The sequence below is a fragment of the Platalea leucorodia genome (genome assembly GCF_965183815.1).
Source record: "Platalea leucorodia genome assembly, chromosome: 5".
In the NCBI taxonomy this organism is placed as follows: domain Eukaryota; kingdom Metazoa; phylum Chordata; class Aves; order Pelecaniformes; family Threskiornithidae; genus Platalea; species Platalea leucorodia.
In genome coordinates, this window is record NC_138827.1 from 90,280,173 (window position 1) to 90,302,260 (window position 22,088).

General features: G+C 42.3%; 1 protein-coding gene across 6 annotated transcripts in view; it reads right to left on the reverse strand.

Annotated features, from left to right (window-relative positions):
• Nucleotides 1-2,631: 2,631 nt before the first annotated feature.
• The window catches only part of MYLK (myosin light chain kinase), a 220,239-nt gene continuing 200,782 nt past the window's right edge, over nucleotides 2,632-22,088 (reverse strand). For all 6 annotated transcript variants that reach the window (XM_082311647.1, XM_082311644.1, XM_082311646.1 and 3 more), the window contains 6 exons: nucleotides 18,133-18,256; nucleotides 10,104-10,256; nucleotides 8,968-9,091; nucleotides 7,618-7,747; nucleotides 6,618-6,737; nucleotides 2,632-4,783 (listed from right to left, as the gene is read on the reverse strand). In XM_082311647.1, the coding sequence (XP_082167773.1) occupies nucleotides 4,536-4,783; nucleotides 6,618-6,737; nucleotides 7,618-7,747; nucleotides 8,968-9,091; nucleotides 10,104-10,256; nucleotides 18,133-18,256 (899 nt within the window). In that variant the 3' untranslated portion in view covers nucleotides 2,632-4,535. The remainder of the gene's footprint in view (nucleotides 4,784-6,617; nucleotides 6,738-7,617; nucleotides 7,748-8,967; nucleotides 9,092-10,103; nucleotides 10,257-18,132; nucleotides 18,257-22,088) is intronic.

The following is a 22,088-nucleotide window of genomic DNA, read 5'->3' on the forward strand; positions in this document are numbered from 1 at the left end:
CGGGGCCTCCCGGCGCCGGCGCCGCCATCTTGGAGGCGGGCGGGGCGCTCTGCGCAGGTGCCGGCCCTCCCGCCCGGCGGCCCGGGCGCGGGGGGAGCCCTCGGGCGGAGCCGCCGCCGCCGCCGGTCCGGGCCCCGGGGCGGTGCGGGGCACAGCCGGGTGCCCCGGTGCCCGCAGAGCGGGGCTCGGCAGCGTGAGCCGGGAGCGGGGGCGGGTTCCTGGGGAATTGCCCTTCGTGCGCGGCGCGGCCGAGGGGAGGCCGGGCCTGGCGCTCCCGGCCCGCTGGCCGGCCGCCCTCCCCGTCGTAAAGCAGGCTAAAAATGCCCCTCTGCGGCCTCGCTCCTGCAGGGAGAAGTAGGTCTGTCGTTTCCTCAGAGAAATGAATAGCCTTAGTTTTGAAGTTGAGGTTATTTTAGGAACATTTAGTAGGTTTTCATCACTTCTGTAGTTTAATAAGCTGCTGAAGCCAAGCGCGGCCGGAGCTGTAACTCCTTTTCTGCTGAAGTTTTATACAATAGCAAAAACCTGGATAGCGTTACTTTGATAGCAGCACAAACGGAAGCATACTCTTCGGGAGAGGTACAACTAGAACCACCTTCTCGAAGAGCTACAATGAAAGGATGAAAACAAATCTTTTTTCCCTACAGAAATTGTAAATATTCAGTGAAGTCACTTCTCAACTTCCAGAAAGAATTCTCATTTATGGTTCACGCTGGCTGCGGCGCAGTCCCGCTACGAGCAGTGCAGAGCAACAGCAGAAGCCTCTCCCCCTCCCAGCTAATTCTGCTGTCACCGAAGCGTTGGTGCGCCTAGCGAAGGCGGGGCGGTACGTGCGCACCTCCTCCCGTCAGTAGGGCTCAAAATTCCAAGCTTTATGAGAATTTCAAACAGCAGTGTTTTAGTGCAATGTTCTGGACTTTTCTAATAAATACTCCAAGAAATTTTAGGGAAACAGATCATTCATTATTCATGTATGCAGCTAAAAAAATTTTCTACGTTTTCAAAGCCTGACACTCAGGACAGAGGAGAGAGCTATGAAGTCCTGTGCTGCCTTCCTTGTCAGCAAAGAGAAACGGCGATTCAGAAGTCTTTGCGTGCCACGCATACAATTCGCAAAGGTCTCTTCATCAACCAGAAATACGCGCAGGATGCTTGGGTGGTTGGACAGGCCTGTGTAATTAAGTAAATTAAGTTTCTGCAAATCCAGAAACCTGAGTAGTGAAAACCAGTGGCCAGTCCCAAATTATCCACGTCTCTTGAGAAGACTGAATTTTATACAAAAGAAATACAGGAAGAATTAAGCGGTCCATCTTGGGCAGTACCAATGTCTTGCATAACCTCTGCTATTGGGGATCGTTTCAACCCTACCACACCCAAGAGCGGCTTTCCGCAAGCATTGTACAGCAAGACAAGGTTTATAGGAAGCAGTAATACCTTCTACTAGACCGATTCGGATGGCTGGCAAAACGAGACAGGATTTCAAGTACATAAAATATCCTTCTTCAGTGGAAATAGAATTCTGTTCTTCAAACAGAACAAAAGATTCAAGGTCAAGTATAGGTTGGAGTCGATTGCTCAGAGCTGAATTAGATACCTATTGCATCATTTTTGAAGTAGAGATCATTGTTTCCTGCAGACTAGAAGGGATGTTAATGGGAGGCAACAGGGAGATGGTAAGCTGGTTACATCCTTGGGGAAAAAGAAAAATAGGCACTTTATAGGCTGTGGGACATGGCAGGACTAGTAAAGAAGGAGAGGGAAGGGAAAATCTGTGCAGGAACACCAAGATGGAGCCTGTGGGTTTTGCTACCCGGTACACGAACCCACAGACCTTGCCGTGCCCACAGACCAGGCCATCAGAGCCGGATGTTTTATTGCTTTATGCATTTGCCTACCTGAACAGAAAACAGCAGCCAACACGTAAAGTTAGGTACATTCACAAGAGGGCAGAGCACATCGTGCAAAGATGTCTATTTCAAGGGCTGAAGATTTGTTCACGAAATGTGTTGCTGCAAGCAGGACGTTTCTCAGTCTTTGCTTTAGGGAGTTTCTGCGTGGTGCTGCATGGTCCGTGGTGTCTTGGACTGCACGTTAGAATAAGTCTGCACAAAGGCAACGCAAGCGTATTTGCTAAATATCTTCATCTTTACAGTGTTGAGGAACATTGGTAGAACTACACATCTACGTTTAGATTTCCCTGAATTTTTTTCTCTCTTGCCCTTAGGGTCTTTCTGAACTCTACGTTTCCCCACCGTAAGGGAGTTAGCTGTAAAAGAAAACCACAGCTGTCATGGTGCCCCATCCACGTTTACGCTTCTGTTCATGGTGAAGGGTGCGATGAGGCTGGAGACGTGCGGCAGAGCACGCGGCTACGGCTCGGGTCAGCCCCAGGCTGCGCCTGACGGCATTCGGGCAGAGCAGCCTCCGCGCCGCGCTCGCCTGCGCTGGCGGGGTCGGAGGCGTGCAGCAGTGCCGCAAAGATCAAGGAGGTTTCACTGTTGCCACCTCATCCATTTTTGTGCCAAGCAGGTCTCGGGACAGAACAGGAGAAGACCGCTGTGACTGATGCGCTTAGCCAACGTGAACGCGGTGACGGCTGCAACAGAGTATACAAGGAGCGTGCTTTGTGGTAGTATTTATTTAGGAACTGTGAGTAACTACAGCCGTAGCGTTCTCATCTTTGCAATTCTGATGGTTTAACAAACTGGGAGAACATTAGCATATTTTTATTAAGGTACAAAATACACCCCGTTGTTGCCTAAAACATTTTTAAAAAGTGAGAAAAGCTCTGTATGCTCTAAATCAGATTCAAAACCTTTCTGTATAAGGAATTGTGGCAATACTGTGTTTAGTATAACAAGAGGTTTTTATCAATTGAAAAGGAAAAGACATGCTGGCAATCTGAACTTAGCAACAAAGAGTAAAGCAGTTAAAAACCATTGTGTCACCCACATCAGTTGAGCTTTGAATGTAGAAGAGCAAATCATATGAAACATACACAACTAGGTAATATCAAACAACCTAAGGCTGATATTGTACACACCTGTATTAAAGTACACTGACTACTGAATGGTGAGGATTTAAGGTAATGTTTTTTTTTTTTTTAAAAGAGGTAACCTTTGAAATGCAAACGGTTGCACTTTACACACAAAAAGTGGAAAAGAAAAAGAATCACTTTTGGAATGATACATAGATATAAGACACGCTGGTTTTGGATTATGCATATCACCTTGCAGCCTCTGATATAACCTCCGAACAACAACAACAACAAAATTAAAAAGTGCCAATACTGTGAAAGGAAAGCAAAGTTACTAAGTCTGAGTGCATTAACCATTTCTGAGAAAAAAAAAAACAAACAGGTTCTGGATTTTTTTTGTTTTGTTTTTCTGCATTTTTAAAAAACGCAACAGCCTTACTGGTGAAGGTTCAAGACAAAAACAAGACAGTCAAGCTCATAAGGTAGAAACAGGTCCTATATAGGTTAAGATTCTTTGGAAACTGCTAAGTATAAAGGAGTTTGTAATCCAGGCTACTATCTTTTTGGCTACTCCAAAAATCTGTGGGAGTTTCCAGCTTATCATCAGTTGAAATCTGTTTTGCAATCACCAAACAAATGCAAGTAAAACTTTAACTAACTTGGGATTCCATTCACGCACATGCACATAGAAGTCATTGATTGTGCAATAACCTGGTTTTTATCACAGCAGCATATATATGAATTATAAGTCATTATTAGACTGACCAGAACAACAGAAAATATTCTCAGTCTTTGTGTTTTCAGTCTGTTTGTTAAGTAGGCAGCTGTCACTGCACGGAAGTGGCAGGCTCTATAAGGGCGAGGTGACACGGCGTGATCAGCTGGTTAAAAGCAAGATCAGGAGTATCGCAGGAAACCACCTGGCTGTTCAACTTCAGCCAGTATTACAGCGGCACTAACAGCGCACTGGGAAAGGGCAGGGCTTTGCAGCTAGGGCCGTGAAACTCTGTTTACAACAAATGAGAAATGAACCGTACCAACATACAAATTGCAATGCTGGCTGTGTCGGACCTTCCCTTATAGAAGCTACTGCTCGGGGAGCCGCCTGTTTGTTTCTTAGGACGGGAGAGATTCACTGCGTGTCTGGCAAACGATTCCTTGTAAAGTAGATCTTGGGGAGCCAACTTAGCGGCAGTTCTGGCTGAGGACAGTGCCGGTACAGAGCAATGAGCTCAGTAAATAGACCGTTTTTCTTTAAGATGTTCAGAATATAACTGTAGACGTGTTTTCCATATATTTGATTTTAAAAATAGACTGGGCAACTTAGTTGATGGCTTGCTTAAAGTAAATCCAATCATCCTAGCAACTTAAAATTGCCTGCCGATTTGAATTAATGCCCGTACATAAAGCAAACAGGTATCAACTGATCATGCTGAAAAAACAACCCCCCAAAGACCTACATATCACACAAGGTGCTTTTGATAACTTGGTTTTCTGAGCCTTATAAGGAGAGTCTTTAAATATATTTTTTTCAATTTTTTTTTCTTTGAGCCTTGTTTCATTCTTCCTCCTCCTCATCTTCATCTTCTCCTTCTTTTCCCATTGTTTCCACAAGGAGTTCTGCGGTGCACGTGGCTTCCCCAAGGCTGTTAACAGCTTTGCAGGTGTATTTGGCATCATCGTCCCCACATACTTCAGAAATAGTCAAAGAACAGTTCCCATCCTCATCGTAATCTATCTGGAAGTGACGGGACTCCTTGACAGGCTGATCGTCTTTGTACCACATTACCTCAGGGTCAGGATAGCCTGCAACAGGGGAGAGAGAACGGCAATTGCAATAAACGAGTATTAACGAAGCTGTAATTACTTTAAGCTTTAATTCCCCATCTGTCTATGGACATGCCGATACGTTGATATACAAATATTTCATTGAATTCTTCTTAAAATAAATGTAGATGATCTGAGGCTTTTTTACTTCACATTTACCTGAAACAACTTTATCATCAATACCAAAAAATTGGAAGTTAGCACTGAGGTACTCACTAGGTTCCGCTTTCCACTACTTGAGCAGTGACTGCCGACAGCTGTTTGTGTGTCTCGGACATCGGCCAGCGAGGGACTCCCAATAGTGTATTTGAGGCTTACCTTACCTTGCAGCTTTTGTGGAAACCACAGTTCCCAACACTGCTACAACTATGGTTTAATATCCTTCACAGGTTGCTTTGTTGTGGCTATTCTGAATCTTCCTCCTCCTAATCTGCTCCTTAGACACCAGCCTGTCCCGTATGGTGACAGCGGCACTCCTGTTTCCTATTTGTGTTTGTTAGGATAAGCGAGGGAGTCTAAGAAAAGCATTTTGATGATGCATCTCAACAGGAGTTTTGGAGCCTTTTGTGAAGCAAATGGCTCTGCTATACTGGAAGCACCCAGAGCAGGGCTGTACGATGCTTGCTGGAGAACAATCCCTTATACAGTACTCTTGGCTGCTGTAACAAATTGAAGGCTTGTTGTCTCAGCCAAGTTCTGGGCTGTGACGGGAGGATGACTTCCCACTGAGCAGAAATAAAGTGCAGGAATCCCTAATACACAACGAACACGACAGCGATACACTGGAAAGTTTGGAACATCAGCTGTGGTACATCCATCTATTTTATTGCATGCAGTCCTTATGCACATACCCCTCACGCTGAGCATCCATCAGCAACAATAATCCATCCTCACATCTCCGCTGTGAGGTAGGAAACACAGGCAGTGAAAGAGATTAGGAGCACAGAAACAAACAAGCAGAAGGTCAGTGAGGCAGTTTCTGAACTTCATCTTAAGATTAGAAATTGTCTAACTTACACACATGCAGTACAGTACCGACTCTTATCCATTTTGTCTTAACAGCTCTTCTCTTCCTCATTTCTAGCTTTCCTCAACAGCTGTGATAGAGAAGGTTCAATCTCACGGCAACGGAAGTGCTAGCGGTCTTGGCCTTCAGGCTGTTAGGCTGACCAAGCCCGAGCTCCTTCAGTGCTTTCTCATAAACTTTTTCCTTCCATCTGCATATTCCAGTCTGAGTTTTCTTTCTTGAACTCATTAAGTTAAAAAAAACAAACAATACAGTACTTTCTAGATGTGACTTTCGTAACCAGCGCAATGATACTATCATTACTTCTCATGCAAATACGCTGTTAGGCGCTTCTTTGCCTTTAACACAATGTATGTATGGCCTCAAGTTATCTTGAGGTCACCTGAAACTTGTCTGTCATTTCAGACAAGTGACTTCCTACTTATTCTTGGTTTCTGGTCAGCAGTCTCTAAGAGCGTACTCTTGCAATTTGTGATGCTACATTGCGTCTTGTTTTTACTGTTTCTACCCTCAAAAATCATCTTACTGTTCCCACTTGGCTATTCTGAATTAGTGATTCACACATTGACTCTTGGAGACTTCTGTTCTATGGCAAGCACAGAACAAGCCCATGCAGCTCCAAATAATTGCTGTTATTGCAACACATTCATGCTGTGACATGCAGATACTGGTACGGCACCAACTCAACAATAATACAGAAAAAAATGAAAAAGTTAAACAACAGCACAGTGCAGAAAGCTGGCAAGGAAGGGAGGAAAGAAACAGATAGGCTAATTAAAAAAGTACCTTCAATTTTGCAGTCAAATCTAGCAGCACTTCCTTCCACAACCTCTATGTCAAGGATTGTTTTAGTAAAATATGGCTTTACATGGGGCTTTTCTTCAGCCACTTCTTCAAGGAAAGCATCTGGAGGAGAGCGAAGAGATAGTCAATTATTTTACAGGGCATGTTCTCAAAAGATGCATTTTAGTTTTTAATTAACAGATGGTAATGAAAGCATCTTTTATTTCACTTAATTCTGTAAGGCTAATGGGACAGTGAGGACGTTAGCTGCTTAGTTCTGTGCCAGTCTTTCGCAGCCGGACAAAGATTCAGGCCATAAATAGAATGAAATCAACGTGCAGGCCACCACGCTACAAATCATCTTTATTTTTTCCCTGAATTTGTTTCTAACCAAACCTGGACTTTTGCTAGTCAGAGGGGTAAACCAGTTCAACTTGTGTCAGGCCCGCAGTCTATCTGGATATGTCAAAATGACTTGCTTGATTTTCAGAAGTGTCAAACATCTGCACCTCTGATTGCTACACACCACAAATCCACATTTCAAATGGGGATGTAGGGGAATAATGTAGACACATTATTTTTTTTTCTTAAATGCTGCTGTCTGAGGAGCATGGTTAATGCAGCGTACATGTCTTGGTTACAGCAAGTGTTAATACTTTACTGCTTGCTCGCTTGCATGAGAAGGCAATACATCACTGTAATCGTTGTATAAACATGCATTCCCAAACTGATAGAGAGCGCAACTGACAAATCTGTCTTAATTCTTTGGCTTTAAAAAGAGAAGATTCTACTGCCCGTACTTATACTGGGGCATTTTGAGTAGCAGAACAATATGAAAACAACAATTTTTTTATAGATTTCTTAAAAAAAAAGGAAGATAAAAACAGAGAGAGAGAGAGCGCAGGAATAACCAACTTGATGACTGGTCTCTAGCGTTTTGCTAAAAGTTTTAGTAAGACTGATTCACAGAGTGGTAAAAATATGGTGCAGCAAAACTCCTTACCTTCGTTCTCTACTTTGTCTGCGTTTATAGGGCTGGTAGGTGAGCTCCCAGAGGCCTTCCTCCCACTCATACCAGAAATCATTGCCATGGATGACAGTCTTCCTATTGCTCGGACAGCATGGCCTGTTTTCTAAGACATAACATAAAAGGCTTCTGATCAATCCAATCCAACAGGCATGTGATTTTCTGTAACAATCGTGCTTCGGACAAATTATCTGGGATCTCTGCAAACCTCGCTGGAATTGTTGCACAAAAACTGCTTATATATAGTTCTGTTGTTTTAGGAGAGACAGAGCAGGCTGGTCTGAATTACCAAATTTAGTTGCAGATATAAACTTCCCCTGATGAACTCATACCTAAATGAATGTCTCTGTTAGCTGCGGATAAAAAGCACTGTGCGAGAGGAGGGCCAGCAAAAAAGCTATGTCCTGTTTAACTGGAACTGAACTCTGGTGGCGGACGGCTCTCTCGATAGCCATATGGGCTGGACTGAGTTTCATCAGGGATGAATAACCAGCTAATATGAAATGAATGAGAAAGTACCATCTGCATGATGGCAGCAGACCTCTGACAGGCTCAAGAATCAACCACCAGGATACTAAAATATGCTCAAACTACATTGCCTCTAGTACGGACACTTGTATTTTTGTACAGCTTGTACGAGCTCCTAAGAAACATGTACAGTAGAACGTAAGAGGAAATATAAGGTAGATTTACATAAATGAATATTTTGTAGGCTACTCAAAAGGCTGGATCCAGGATTTTATACATCAGCTCCCCTTGCTATCAGAACGGCACAGATGGACCTGCTACAACAGTTCCGGCATTAAGAAAAAAGAAGATACGGAGACAAATATGTCAAAGAAAATTATTAAACTGATCTGACCGAATCCATGAGAAGCTTGGTGCTCCAACAGGACAGAACTGCTGGCTTAGGAGAATGAAACTACCACAAAATGAGGGCTCTTTAGAGAGGCCAGGCAGATAAGCTTTTCCCTAGCTGTTCAGGTTTGTTAAGGATAACATAATCCCCTGGCCCTCAGAGGCATGGAGAGGGCAGGGATGAGAGATGGTCATACCCCCAAAGGAATAGGAAAAACTGTACTTGAACTCATACGCCTTTTAGTAGCCTGAAATGGAGTCATCGCGTGTTATCTCTATGCAGCCGTGCACCCTCCTACTGCTCGCCTGTAGAAACCAAACCTGCTTTACTGCATTCGTACACTGGCCACACTGGAGTTTTCACCAGCAGCAGAAACCACCTGGCATGACATGTTTCTCAGAATCTAAACATTAGAAATAAAGAGACTTATTAGGATAACTAGCCCAATTCTATGTCCTCTTCATTACCTGCCATTTTCTTCTGGCCATATATTTCTTCATCCTATCTTTGGAAAGTTTTTTGGCTTCCATGGTTTTGGTGTCTTTTTGCAGCCAAGGATGCTGAAGACATTGAGTACAATTAAAGCGACTCCTGTTTTTATATAAAAAGACTGGTCAGTGTTACCATTAATGATAGTTGAACCTACCTGCTTTAACATTATTTTGCGCTCTCTTTTTCTGAGAGCTGATTCCTCTGTTTCCTAAATTTAGCAACATAGCTCACATGGCACTGCTTTCTCAGCCGTGCTTACTTCTTAAACTCACTTTCACAATTTCTGTGGGTTTTTTTGAGAGAAAACTGTGCATTTTTAAGTGTTAATAAAACATTAAAAAACAAAGCACGAAAAGCCATATGTTTTAGGCATGGAACACATACAGCAGAGCCACAATGGCAATGATTCAGCTACCTCATGCTGGCAGAACCCTGTCCCAGATCTTTCCTTCACTTCCAGAGATTTCCCCTTTCCCAGCACTTCATACCCTCCTTCCCTGCAGCACCGAACATTTAACAAAACAGAAATGTCCAAATCTCTAATCGAGCCACCCCCATTCTTCACTTTGTTCATGGTACATGGATAAATAACCCTCTGTTCTCCATCCACCCAGCTGCAGAAGTACGTTTTCTTTCCTTGGTTTGTTCAGTCTGCTGTAAACAGGGCTTCCAGCTCTGTTGTTTTTTTTTCTTTCTTGCTGAATTACTACATTTATAGGAGAGCTGCCTACTCAGAGGTACTGCGCTTAAAAAGCAACACAGGAAATAAATCTGGCAAAATTGCAACTCATTCAGATCAAGACAGAACATGTCATGCAGGAATCTGTGTCACACAACAGTGAAGATAAGAGTAGTCACACAAAACCTCAGGGTGCATCTTGCCCGAGGGAAGGGAAAAGCAGAATGAGCGGGCGATTAGGAGGAGGCCTCCATTCAGACCCCGCACGGTAAAATACGCAAGAGGTGCACACAGACAGATGGGCACACAGCGCTCCTTATGAAGTATCGCCAGAGGTGCCCGCATCTACGTGGAGAGTCACAGTGGGGAAACAAGAATGACAAGTTCAGCTAAATGCAAACATAGAAAGTGTATCAAGTCCAACAGCTTTACTTCATATCTTTCTTTAGTAGATTGCTGATAAAGTCCTTGGCATCATCAGAGATTTCATCAAAAGCCTCATCATCGAAGTCCCACGTTGCTGAGGTAACATTGGCTAGGGTTTCGTTGTCGTTGTCTCCCATGAAAGGAGAAAGTCCGCTGACCCTGGGGACAGAACAGACGGACAGGCGCAAAGCAAACAGTGTCAATTTGCAAATTATCAGAGGAGCAAATTAAAATCGTGTGTGGCATCTCCTATGCTCTGCAGATCTTTATCAGTAAAAGCTCCCTTTAAAAAAAAGAAAAGGTCTCAAAGCTAACTACAGATACTCTTATAGGAAGGAAACCAGAATTTTGACTGCAAAACTGAAAGAATTTTTTTTTGCTGTTTCTTTCTGTTTTCCCAAGACATTTTTGAGGAGAGAACTAGAATTAGGTGAAAATGGAGCATAAATTTGCTAAATGACATGTCTAGTTCTGCATAAACAATACTGCAATTTTCACACCAAATGCAGTTGAACAGCTTTTTTTTTTTTTTTTTCTGGTGCTTTCAGAGTGACTTTGCTGCCTTTACTGTCAAACCAAAGGGTTTTGTACATTTTATTCCATTTACTCCTGCAGAGAGAGCCCAAGAAGAAAGATTCATCATGAAATCCACAGGGCTATTTGGTAAACAAAACCACCCTGAATTATGTAGCCAGATAAAACAGTGCTACATCACTGCAGGCTGTAGAGTTATGCAGATGCATCCAAAAGTAATTTGGTCTTTATGTTCTCAATCAGTCACGATGATGCATGAAATGGAAATAATACTCTTTTATAACCTAAGTTGAGCTTCCAAGGCTTTTTACTCAATATAACTGATACATTGCCAGTGAAAGGCAATTACAGAACATCATGGTGTCATTTTTGCAGAGTATCTTTCTCCGGCTGAGCGTTGTCCTTTATCATACTGTACCTTTGTGCATCCAGATACTTTGGATTCTTGTATATATCACCCTTTCAGTAAAATCTTTCATGTGAAAGGTTGCTTATTCTTTAGAACTGCAAGTTATTCAGTTTTCCAGGTCTTCTTCCTGGCATGCAATTTACATAATAACCTATTCCTCATGAAATTTTACAGACTTTATTTGCTTTCTCTGTACAGTCATGTTACCCAGTTACAACCACCAGTTACATTTTGACTAGTACTTTTTTTTTTTTAAATATGGAAAAATAAGTGGAACTTACTAGGGTTCTGAAAATACTACATGGATATAATACTATATGAATATCGTGATGCTACTGAATATCACAGAACAGACTGGTAGAAAAAGAGATTGGGATCAAATAAAGTGAGCTACTAGATTAAATAATATTAGTGTAATCTCCTCCTCCAAAGTTATTTTGCTACTCTTTTGTTACTAATTACATTCAAAATCTGATTTGGAATTTGTTCCTCGGGATTATATTTCTATAAGCAAAGCAGAACACACACTCTTTGAAGCCTCAGACAAAGCAGATTCTAAATCTTTTACCATTTCTGGAGTTGTGTGCAGTACAGCAGAGTCTAGAATCTTACGTGTGTACTTCAGAAACTTGCTAGTAATAATACATGAGCTGAAGATAAAAGGTTTGTTTCTTCTCAGGCAGAAAGAGGTGAATCAGAACAGAAGGTATCTGCTGTCTTACTTTCCGTTATATGGGGTGCATTCAAATGCAACAGTGAAGCATGACTTTATAAATGTATAAGGTGGCATAAACCCATTTATGAACATACAATAGGCAAGAGTTACAGAAAGCTGAAAGATTAACGTAACAAAAAATGCTCACATAAAACAACTTTGCCACGTCTGTTCTCTGTCTTTAGCACCTTCTTTACTGGAAGAGACAAGGTTTATGCCCGATAGCACTGGGGAGCTGGTATAGCTGCGGCGCAGTGAGAGACTCTGTTCTGCCCTCACGCACATCAGCCGTCCCGGCCAGGTAGACAGTTGAAGCAAAATCTCTGCCCTGGAATCCGCAAAGCACTCCTGCAGGGCCTTAAACCTATCTCCACTCCAATATTTAAGCATTTTCCTATTTATGACAATGTCATCGTTCTCTATAATGTTCTAGAAAGTGAAAAAATCTCATCCAGACTGCAGTTCTAAGTTTTGGGTTCCGGATACTGATTGCTAAGTTGTCTCTTTTTTGACTATGCAGCAAGTACAATAATATCTCAGCCAATTCAGCGGCTGCTAAAAAGGCTCACATTTTGTACGAATGAAGGGTCTGTGAAGTATTTCTTTGGTTCACTGTCAGTATAGGAGATGCACGTCTTCTCTTCATCCAGTCAAGCTTCCAGAGGACACACTTGGGCAGCCGGAGCAATAACAATCCCATTTCCCTTCAATACTTGATCGAAGTATGGCAAAGGTGACCTCTGCATAGTATTACCACAAATAGTATTGTGCAGCTCTTGTGCTACGTTAGATAATATTTTGGCCTATTTCCAGAGATTAAAGCTGCAGTATTGAGAGATCATTTCCATGCTAAAAAGACTGCTACAGATACAGAGGCATTGCTTCATGTGGAAACACCACTGCTCCACACTGCCGTAAGAGGCAGTGCTTATAAAGACATCTAGCTTTCTGGGCAAAGGGATACCGCATGTCACACACAGCTTTTGAGGGATGAGGATAAATAGAAGGAGATTAGAGAGGAAAAAAACCTTTGGTTGTTTTGGTTGGCTTTTTTTTTCTTTTTTTTTCTTTTTTAAGAATTGCATACAGAATTATCTAATAAAATCTGAAATGCTGTGGTAGGATTGGCCCCATCCCTTGCATTTGGTAAATTACCAGATGGGTATCGGTTAAGCCTCCACTCACTTTGTCATTTCCAAACACCAGTGTAACAGTACCCATTCAAACGTTTCAGTAAAACTATTTTTGTGTTTCTGAATGTGCTGTTGCAAATGTATAAGGCTAAAATAATTTTCTCTCTCTACCACAGTTTTACACTGTGAATCAGTTGCCTTGTCATGGAAATACTTGTAAGGGGAACTAGATCCTTGTTTATAGTCAGAAAACAAAATCCAGCAATTAGTGTAGATTATAACCAGACATTCTTATCTTTAGCACAGATTTCACTGACCTAAGTCTTGGTTGTTCATTTCTTAATAGCCATTTAAAGTAATAATGGCCCAGCAACTCTTTTGGCAGATTATGGAAACAATTTCTTTTTGGAATGCTGAAGCTAAGTGATAAAGATGAGCTACCGCTCCAGAAAATTAATACTGAGCTTACACTGCAAAGTTACTATTAGACAAGCAGCAAGATGTTTACTGAAAACATTTTTCCAGCTACTTAACCAGGCATCTCCCTGGCACGTTAAGAACAATTTGTTTAGAAAATCTTTCACAGTTTCCACTTCTAAATAAAGAAGAAAGAGATTTTATCCTCTGGAAGTTCCTTGACATTTATTGGTGTGTTCTAACAAAGCTCTGAGTGCAGATTTAGAAATGTTCAGATCAAAAGGGTCCAACGTGGTCGCCAGTCTCGCTGCCTATGTAACAAACACCATAGCATTTCACTTGGGAATCTTTGCATGAAGACTGCCACTAATCCAGGAAAGACAAGTTTGCTGCATGTCTCAAAAAGTTCTGACTTTTTGCATTCCTGCAGCTCTGACTCTGAGCATTCCTCTGCAGGCAGTGCTTGCAGCAGCAGCTGGTTTGGGCTGATGACACTGAGCTCCTCCTTACAGTCTTTGCATTGCATTAGCAGGGAAAAAAAGTAACAGATCTCAGCATGAAGAGTACTATCTGCTCCTGATAAACCTGTGCAGGTCACGTCAAATAAGCACACGATAATGCCTGCACCTCAATTCTTTTACAAGTGAAATAAAACAAATAAACAGTCTCAGGCTACTTTGTGGGGACATGCAGCCACTGGACAAAAGCACCTTTTCCTCTGCTGAGGGCTGACTGACTCCCACACAGGTCGTCTGAAGGAAGGAACAGACCACTGGACCCATGTAAAGCAAGACAGCTCATCGCTGAAGCAAGGGTGTTACTCTGTCCTCATCCTTGTTTCATGTGCCCAGTGGATTAAAGAGTAATCACAATTTGCCAGTGACATTAAAGCCCTCCTAACTTGCTTTATTGAAAGAACAAGGAATGCTCTCTCATCTTTATATTAATGAGGCTTAAATTTTTAATACGACATGGAGCCAAGTGTAAGCCAGCAGCGTGACTGTCTTGCCTTATCAAAGTCCCACGTCAGCACACCCAAAAGATGAACGATGCCGAAAGATCTTTCAGCCAACCCAAACTGCCAAACAAGGGAGGAATAACAGCAGTGATGAATAACACAAGATATGAAAAGGAAAGGGAACGTTTGAAAAATTTGGGTGCGTGTTATTAGGAAGGCGCTGAAGGAAAAGAGTATACAGCAAGATCAAATATGATCTTAAAAACCAGCCTAAGATATAGCATATTAAGAAATTATTAATTGACAGAAATCAAGTACTCTGAAAAGATAGGCACTTCCTGGCACGGGTAAAGCAAGAAGAACTAATGGAAAGCAAGCAGAGGTTTGAATCGGCCACAGCCAGTTGCTCGCTGAAACTGGTCAGATTCTATGGTGACAGAAGGAGAAGGGCTATCCACTTGCAATGTATGGGCATGCAGCGCTGGAATCTTAGACCGAAACTTGGTTTGAAATAAAAATAGAATTTAGAAATTGTTTCAGATTACTAAATATTGGAACCACTGACTATCCAAATGAATCATCAGAAAAGAACTAGAAATAGGAAGAACAATAAATAAATTCAGCAATGCCCAGAAGAATAAATGGGACAGAAAGAGCTGGAAAGAATTCAGGAGGTTTAACCTTACTTAGATAAAGATTATTGTAAATGCAAAAAGAAACACTGAAATAGACATAAATGGAGATGATATACACAAGCTATAATATTTGTGGCCTGTTACTTCAAAGGCAATAGATCAACTTAAGTATGTGGGACAGTACTGTGACGCAGAACAGGACAGAGAACAAGATAAAAGTGGAAGATAAAAAACATGAGGTGGAGAATACAAACAGGGAAATTTTAAGGAAGAACAAAGGCTGATGAAGAGACAGGGCTGAATAAGTTACCCAGAAAGATTAAAAGGATTTAACGTGTAGCTTAGAAATGTGGAAAGGGAACCCATGAGCTGTAGGATGGAATTAAGTCAGTCACGCCATAAGGAAGGCAGATGCAGCATCCCAACAGAGAGCGAGATATCTGTGCTTACGCCTGCACAGCAGAAGGCTGGGAGAGAGGGTTTGCTGCAGGGTTTCGGAGGAGCGCTGTTACCCCGTTTCCTACTGGAGATTACATCCCACCCGTTTGTTCTTCTGTGGGTAAGACCCTTCACCCACCGAGATCTCCTTAGCAGCTCTTTGCTAAACCTGGTTTGTATTCGTTGTTGTACAGGACCTAATGGAATTACAGTCTCTTTCTAGGCAGGTTACAGGTCTCTCAACACTCTAGAATCCTACCTTAAAAGAGGTGTTATGTCAAGTCATGCAAGAGCATGCTCCCTGCTGCTTCACCTAGGACATGTGATGGGCACAGCAGCTTTGGCCTGTAGCAGACCTGTCCTTAAGTCCAGTGCTGCTGCAGTGCTCACCTCTTCCTTCACGGCCCCACTCACCATGTCAGGGGGAGAGGGGATGCAAATGCTACGTTACAAGCATGGTGGTGGTATGTGAGACAGATGCCAAATGAGTGACTCTTATATTTTGTGCATGAGATTTGGCAGTTCTGAGCTTATAATCAAAGCAGGAAAGCAGAGCTACAACTAAAGAGAGATGCAGTTCTCAATGACTTTTATTTGCATTCTGTAATGATGATGTGATGGTCCATTTTGGATAACGGCTCACAGTTGTGAGTCTGCAAAAATAGCTGGGGTCTAAGGAGGTGAAGACAGATTGGGAGCCTGTCACTCTGGGGTGGAGAGGGAAAGTCCAAGCGATGACTCACAGGTCTGCCCTAACTTCTATTACTTTATTCTTATCGCAAGGAAGACAAAAGCTGATTATTACTGTTAGTCATTATTGTGGCAATAGCTATGCATCAAAAAGAAGATTTTTGTTGCATTTGGGTAATGTAATTTTCCTCTCATGAGGAGTTAAATGAGCTTAAAGACACCTTGGCAAACAAGTAATTTCATAATATATTTCACGAGGCATATCGGGTCATTGAATCGAGTGTAACAGCACCCCAATCCCATCAGCTGAATGTTACAGCATCCAAACGTCTTGCTTCTGGTGGCACAGAGAAACTGGGAAGAAGCAGTTCTGCCACTGCCAGCAGACTGGTCTTTGGCAAGACATTTCACCTTTCCTCCAGCCGTTTCACCTGCTCCCTTTGCCTTGTCTACTTAGATGATGACGGTGTTCTGCATGTACCGCATCGGAGCAGCAACCCTGGTTGCATGCCTTAGGAGCACACACAACTACTGTCACCAATTTTTGCTTTGGTTGGCTGACATGTCACTGCTTATACTGCAAACACACAAAAACTCACATATCCTTCGGTAACAAATGACAGCAAAAGACGTTAACCCCCCGAAATGCGCGTGTCAGGCTGTGGTTAATGTTGTGTTCCTCGAGGTGTGAGAGGCCTCTAGGGGGCAATGCAGCATTGAGGTAACGGTTGGGTTTTCCATTGCTGTGCAGGCACTCTGGGATCTCCATACCGCTCTTCCAGTGCTCTGTAATTCAGGAGGCCTCAAAAGCTAGAGAATAAATGAATTTGTCATCTGAGTACTGCGTGTGTGGTCTACATTATTTGAACTACTGAATGATCCAAACGAGCTTTCAAGATCTAGAAAGAAATGCTGGAAGTGAATGGAAAATAAAGATCCTGTAAATAAACTGGCAGAGCAAAGTGACCTTGAAGAGTGTAGCATGCTTCACATAAGAAACAGAAGATAACAGAAATATTCAGAATTTTTGCTGGGAGTAAGAGAGTTGATGTAGTAGCTGTTGCACAGGACAAGAAAGAAAATGTTGTTGCTTAGTTTGGAAACGAGCAGACTATGAGAACACATACGGGCTGACAAGGCAAGCAGAGTCACAGAAAGACTGAGTGAAGATGAGGCACACAACTGTGCATTGCCGGGTGTCAAGGAAGAGGGTAGCCAGGGAGGAGGGGACTCTTACAAAAGAAAGTAACGTATTGAGAGAAGCCTTTTAAAAGAATGAGTGCAAAGCAGGCCTGCCATTTACTTACTGTTGAAACTGGAGCGTGGGAGAAAGAACCATGCTGGAAACTGAGCTTCTCTTTTCATTTGTTTATATGGCATCAAATGTGTAAAGTCACAGTTGGAAGAAGATCGCTTGCTGTTCTAGGCATGGAGATCCTATTTCCATATACATTTCTCTAGACCCATTGAAGTTTGTAATCACGTGTTATCAAATTACATATAAAGATCAAATCAAATACCGAAATATGTAACGAAGAGCTGCAGCCAACCATCCTCTAAAATATTTCCATGAGCTTGATCCCTGCTGCTTATAAAATGTATCTATCCAGTGATTTGTGTTTAGTAATAAATTAAAATGCACTGTGAACAGATGCAGGAATGCTGGGATACTTTAGTCTGTCCCGCGAGGGATACAATCTGAGTAAGAAGACCCCAAAATTTCACAAAAATTTTCTCTCTTGGGAATAAAAGAATGGAAATTATCAGTTATTAGTCATGCCCAAACATTTCTCTTTAACATCTGGGAAGGAAAAATAGTTTAAAGTTAATAATAAAATTCTGTCACATTGTCTTTTTAAATAAGATGAGGTGTTGCTGGTTTATGATGTAAGATGTACAGCACTAAATGGCTGAATTTCCAGAACTGCTAGTTCTGCAGTTTACCAATTACACCCTTCAGAGAACAGAGAATTTTTATTAAACAAGCTGGAGCTGCTAATGAGAATACAAAAGGCCTGAAAATTGGAGAAGAATTCAAAAGTTGATGGAAATTTCATATGTTCAGCAACTGTCAGGATTTGTGTTAAGAACAGCAAAGGTACTCACAAAATGTAGCAGATAACTCCTATACTCCACATATCTGTTTCATATCCAATAGGTTCATAGTTGATAACTTCTGGAGCCACAAACTCAGGTGTCCCAAAGAGAACTTTCAGAGAACCTGCATTTTCTGTGAAGAATGAAAGATAAAACCATTAACTGCTGCATGCAGATTTTTAAAAAGATTTATTCCCCAGTAATAGGAAAACCAGTTTTGTCCTCATATTTGTGATTCTGTTAAAGATCCTTATCAGAAGAAATAAATAATGCCTGGACTGCTCTTTTCTTATCTGATACACGTACAGCAGTAAAGAATTATTTATTAAGCATCCTCAAGCACACAGCACTGTACAAGGCACATAATAAGAAGGTTCCTATTGCGAGGGGTTTCCACAAGACCAAGTCTAAGAAAGAGCAGAACTTTTAGTGTTTAATTCAGATTTGGATGTCCTGAAGTACAAAAGTGTTTGAGCCTCCATCACTTTAGCCGTTGCGCAAGAGGACTTCAGGATTCCAGTGTTAGAAAGAAGTTGAAGTTTTCACAAATTATCTAAGATCTATCAAAGCTCAGGGATCTGCTCAGGGATTCTACTGTAAAGAGAAACAGTCATGATAAAATTATAATAAGAAGAAATATCTATTTTAATCCAACACATTTTTTATAGTTTAAACAGGAAAGAAAATCAATACTAGGTTGCATGTCTCTGAAACTGGAAGTGGCATAGGTCGGTGGTGAAACAAGAAAAGCAGCAGATGACGGGCAGCTGTCAGATCACTACCTTGTCAGTAAAACTGGGTTTAAGGCTGCTCTCAAAACCAGGCTTGCCTACAAGCATATCTGTGGAGCTCCAAAGTGGCGAAGGGGGCCCACAAATGCTTAGTCATCAGCTGCCACTCCAAACTTTTATTCAGCTGCCCTGCAGCACAGGTGTCCTACATTTGGCTCTGCTTAAACGCCATGTGGATGCTTTTAAAATGAGCTACAATGAAGCTACTGCTAGCAATATGAACTGAAAGAATGAGGTCATGGGATGCATGAACTCGCTCTTCATCTTTCTTGTGCTGACCCACCAGTATTACTCTACTGGAAAATACAGGGATTAAGGTAGAATAACAACCTGTATAGAAGCTAGTATTGCCGGTTTATGCTGCCAGTGTGTGGCTATGAGTGATATGTCTGACTTCTGGTCATAGTGTGAAAGACAACACAAGTCATTTAGATAGAACTTACTAGGCAAATCTCAATGCACTCATTTTCATTGATACTCATTCTAAATAGCATGGGAAGAAGAAGAAAAGAATAAGCAACCAGGAAGGAAGGTAAGGAACAGAATCATGGAATCGTTTAGGTTGGAAAAGAGCTTTAAGATCATCATGTCCAACCGTTAACCTAGCACTGCCAAGCCCACCACTAAACCATGTCCCTAAGCACCACATCTACCCATCTCTTAAATACCTTCAGGGATGGAGACTCAACCACTTCCCTGGGCAGCCTGTGCCACTGCCTGACCACCCTTTCGGTGAAGAAATTTTTTCTAGTGTCCAATCTAAACCTCCCCTGGTGCAACCTGAGGCTGTTTCCTCTCGTCCTGACGCTTGTTACTTGCCAGAAGAGACCAACACCCACCTCGCTACAGCCTCCTTTCAGGCAGTTGTAGAGAGCGATAAGGTCTCCCCTCAGCCTCCTCTTCTCCAGGCTGAACAACCCCAGCTCCCTCAGCCTCTCCCCATAAGACTTGTGCTCCAGACCCTTCACCAGCTTCATCGCCCTTCTCTGGCCACGCTCCAGCACCCCCATGTCCTTCTTGGAGTGAGGGGCCCAAAACTGAACACAGTGCTCCAGGTGCGGCCTCACCAGTGCCGAGTCCAGGGGCACTATCACCTCCCTGGTCCTGCTGGCCACGCTATTCCTGATACAAGCCAGGATGCCATTGGCCCTCTTTGGCCACCTGGGCACACTGCCGGCTCACGTTCAGTTCACGGTCCCTTCCTGGGAGAAGAGACCGACCCCCACCTCGCTACAGAATATTTTTATTTACCAGAGCTTCCACTACCAAGTTTTGCAACATAAATGCTGATCCCAGTACTGACTCCACACCTACAGATACCTCCGTTGAAAGCTCTTAAGTCATTTCATAAAATGTAATCATACACCTAGTGAACACTCTTTTGAGGTATGCAAATCCCCAACTTACCAAATGAAAATTGAAGGATATATGGGGTTAATAACTTGCTTAAGGATTGAACAGCATGTGTGAGGCAACTTTTAAGCACTACCACAGTAATTCACTCACAGTCATGCCAGTTTCCCATTTTAAATGCTGTGAAACCCTTTTTGCTCTGCTCAGGTATGGTGATAGTAAATTAATTGCAGAAACCTCATTTTCACATGTTATCCCTGCTTTCAGAGACCCATCCATGCAGAGAGTACCCATTTCTAGAGACAGAAACAGACAGAAGAACGCCTGGGAGCAGCCCCAGAAATCACATGGATCCTCATAGTTCACCAGCATCAAGACCTTCCTGCCAGATGTCTGACTAGCCTTTAAAAAGCATATTCAAAAGCTATTCCACAACATCCCTATATTCTTACAACCAGAGTTTTCTTAGCCCAAAAGGTAGGATCCTTCTCTTAATATCCAACCTAAACTGACATAGCCTAAAACAAGGGCAATGTCTTCTCCACAGTGGCCATGAGGAGTAAGAGATCACCCTCCTTTTCCAAGCACAAACGAGAAGCCTAAGATCCCATCTTCCCATTTGCCTTCGTTGTAAGGTCAACACCTGCATTTTTTTCCAACTGTCCTTATGAAAAATCACTGAAATTTGTCACAAAGAACCTATTTTCTAGAAGCTTCTTCATGATCGTCCAAATCTCAGGCTCAGATTTTCACATCCAAGTTTGGAGGCTTTTCTGTGCACTGTGTAAACTACCACGAGCCACTGTGTATGCAAAAGGCTGGTGTATGAAATGTGCTGCCCATAGGTCAGAGAAATGTTTTTTCGAAAACATGGCACTTGAGTGCAAGCATACAGTGTGAAACAACTGATACAGCATTTTCTGTGTATAAAAGGAAAAAGAAAAGAATAAGACCTTTTCTATGCAATAATATGTCAAATCTTTACCCAGATGTTTACAAGCTTAGTACACAAGTAGGATCTGTGTTTGGATATCCCTTAGTTCAGATAGAAAGCTGACAAGCTAGCTGGAAACTGTTGCCGACACTGTGTATAATCAACTGATTAAAAAAAAAAAAATCTTTACAGTACTCAAAATCCATTCTCTTTTTCTCCTCAAGAAGTTTATCTTAAACAATTTTCTACATGTCTTCCTCAGCACACCAAAAAAGGTCAGGAAAATATCCCACTGCAGCTTTGGTATTTCCTGACAGTGTAAGAGAACTAATTAGCTGCAGAAGATGACTGCAGAAGGAGCTGATTCTAATTTCTTTAAAACTCATCAAAACATTGAATATTTAGAGGCATTAGTTTGTGCTAGTTACAAAAAGTTAAAAGTAAATCTCAGAAGTTGAAGTGCAAAGTCAGACTTCCCTTCAGCAGACCCTTGGTTGAACGGTTTCTGCTCAGGCAGGGTCAGGTCCATAGTATGAGGGCTCCAACCCCACATCTATCAAAGCCAAAGTCAATTTGACAGTCAATTTCAAAATCACAAGGCTTGAAGGAACACAAGTGGAGGAACGTGCCTTCAGTGCGCCACGTAAGACACCTGGCAGGAAGGCCGCACTTAGTGAAAAGTGGTTTTAGCCACTTTTGTAAGTAAATGAAACAGTAAAAATTGTTTTCTACTTCTGGAAAACATTTCAGCCAAAATGTTACAAACGTCTTCATGATTAACACGGTGCTTTTGCTTTATGGGCATGGAACGGGAGGGCACTTTCTCTTCCTAGGGAGATGCCACACACACCAGAACGGCAGGCTGATGAAAGAAACAGCAAATACCC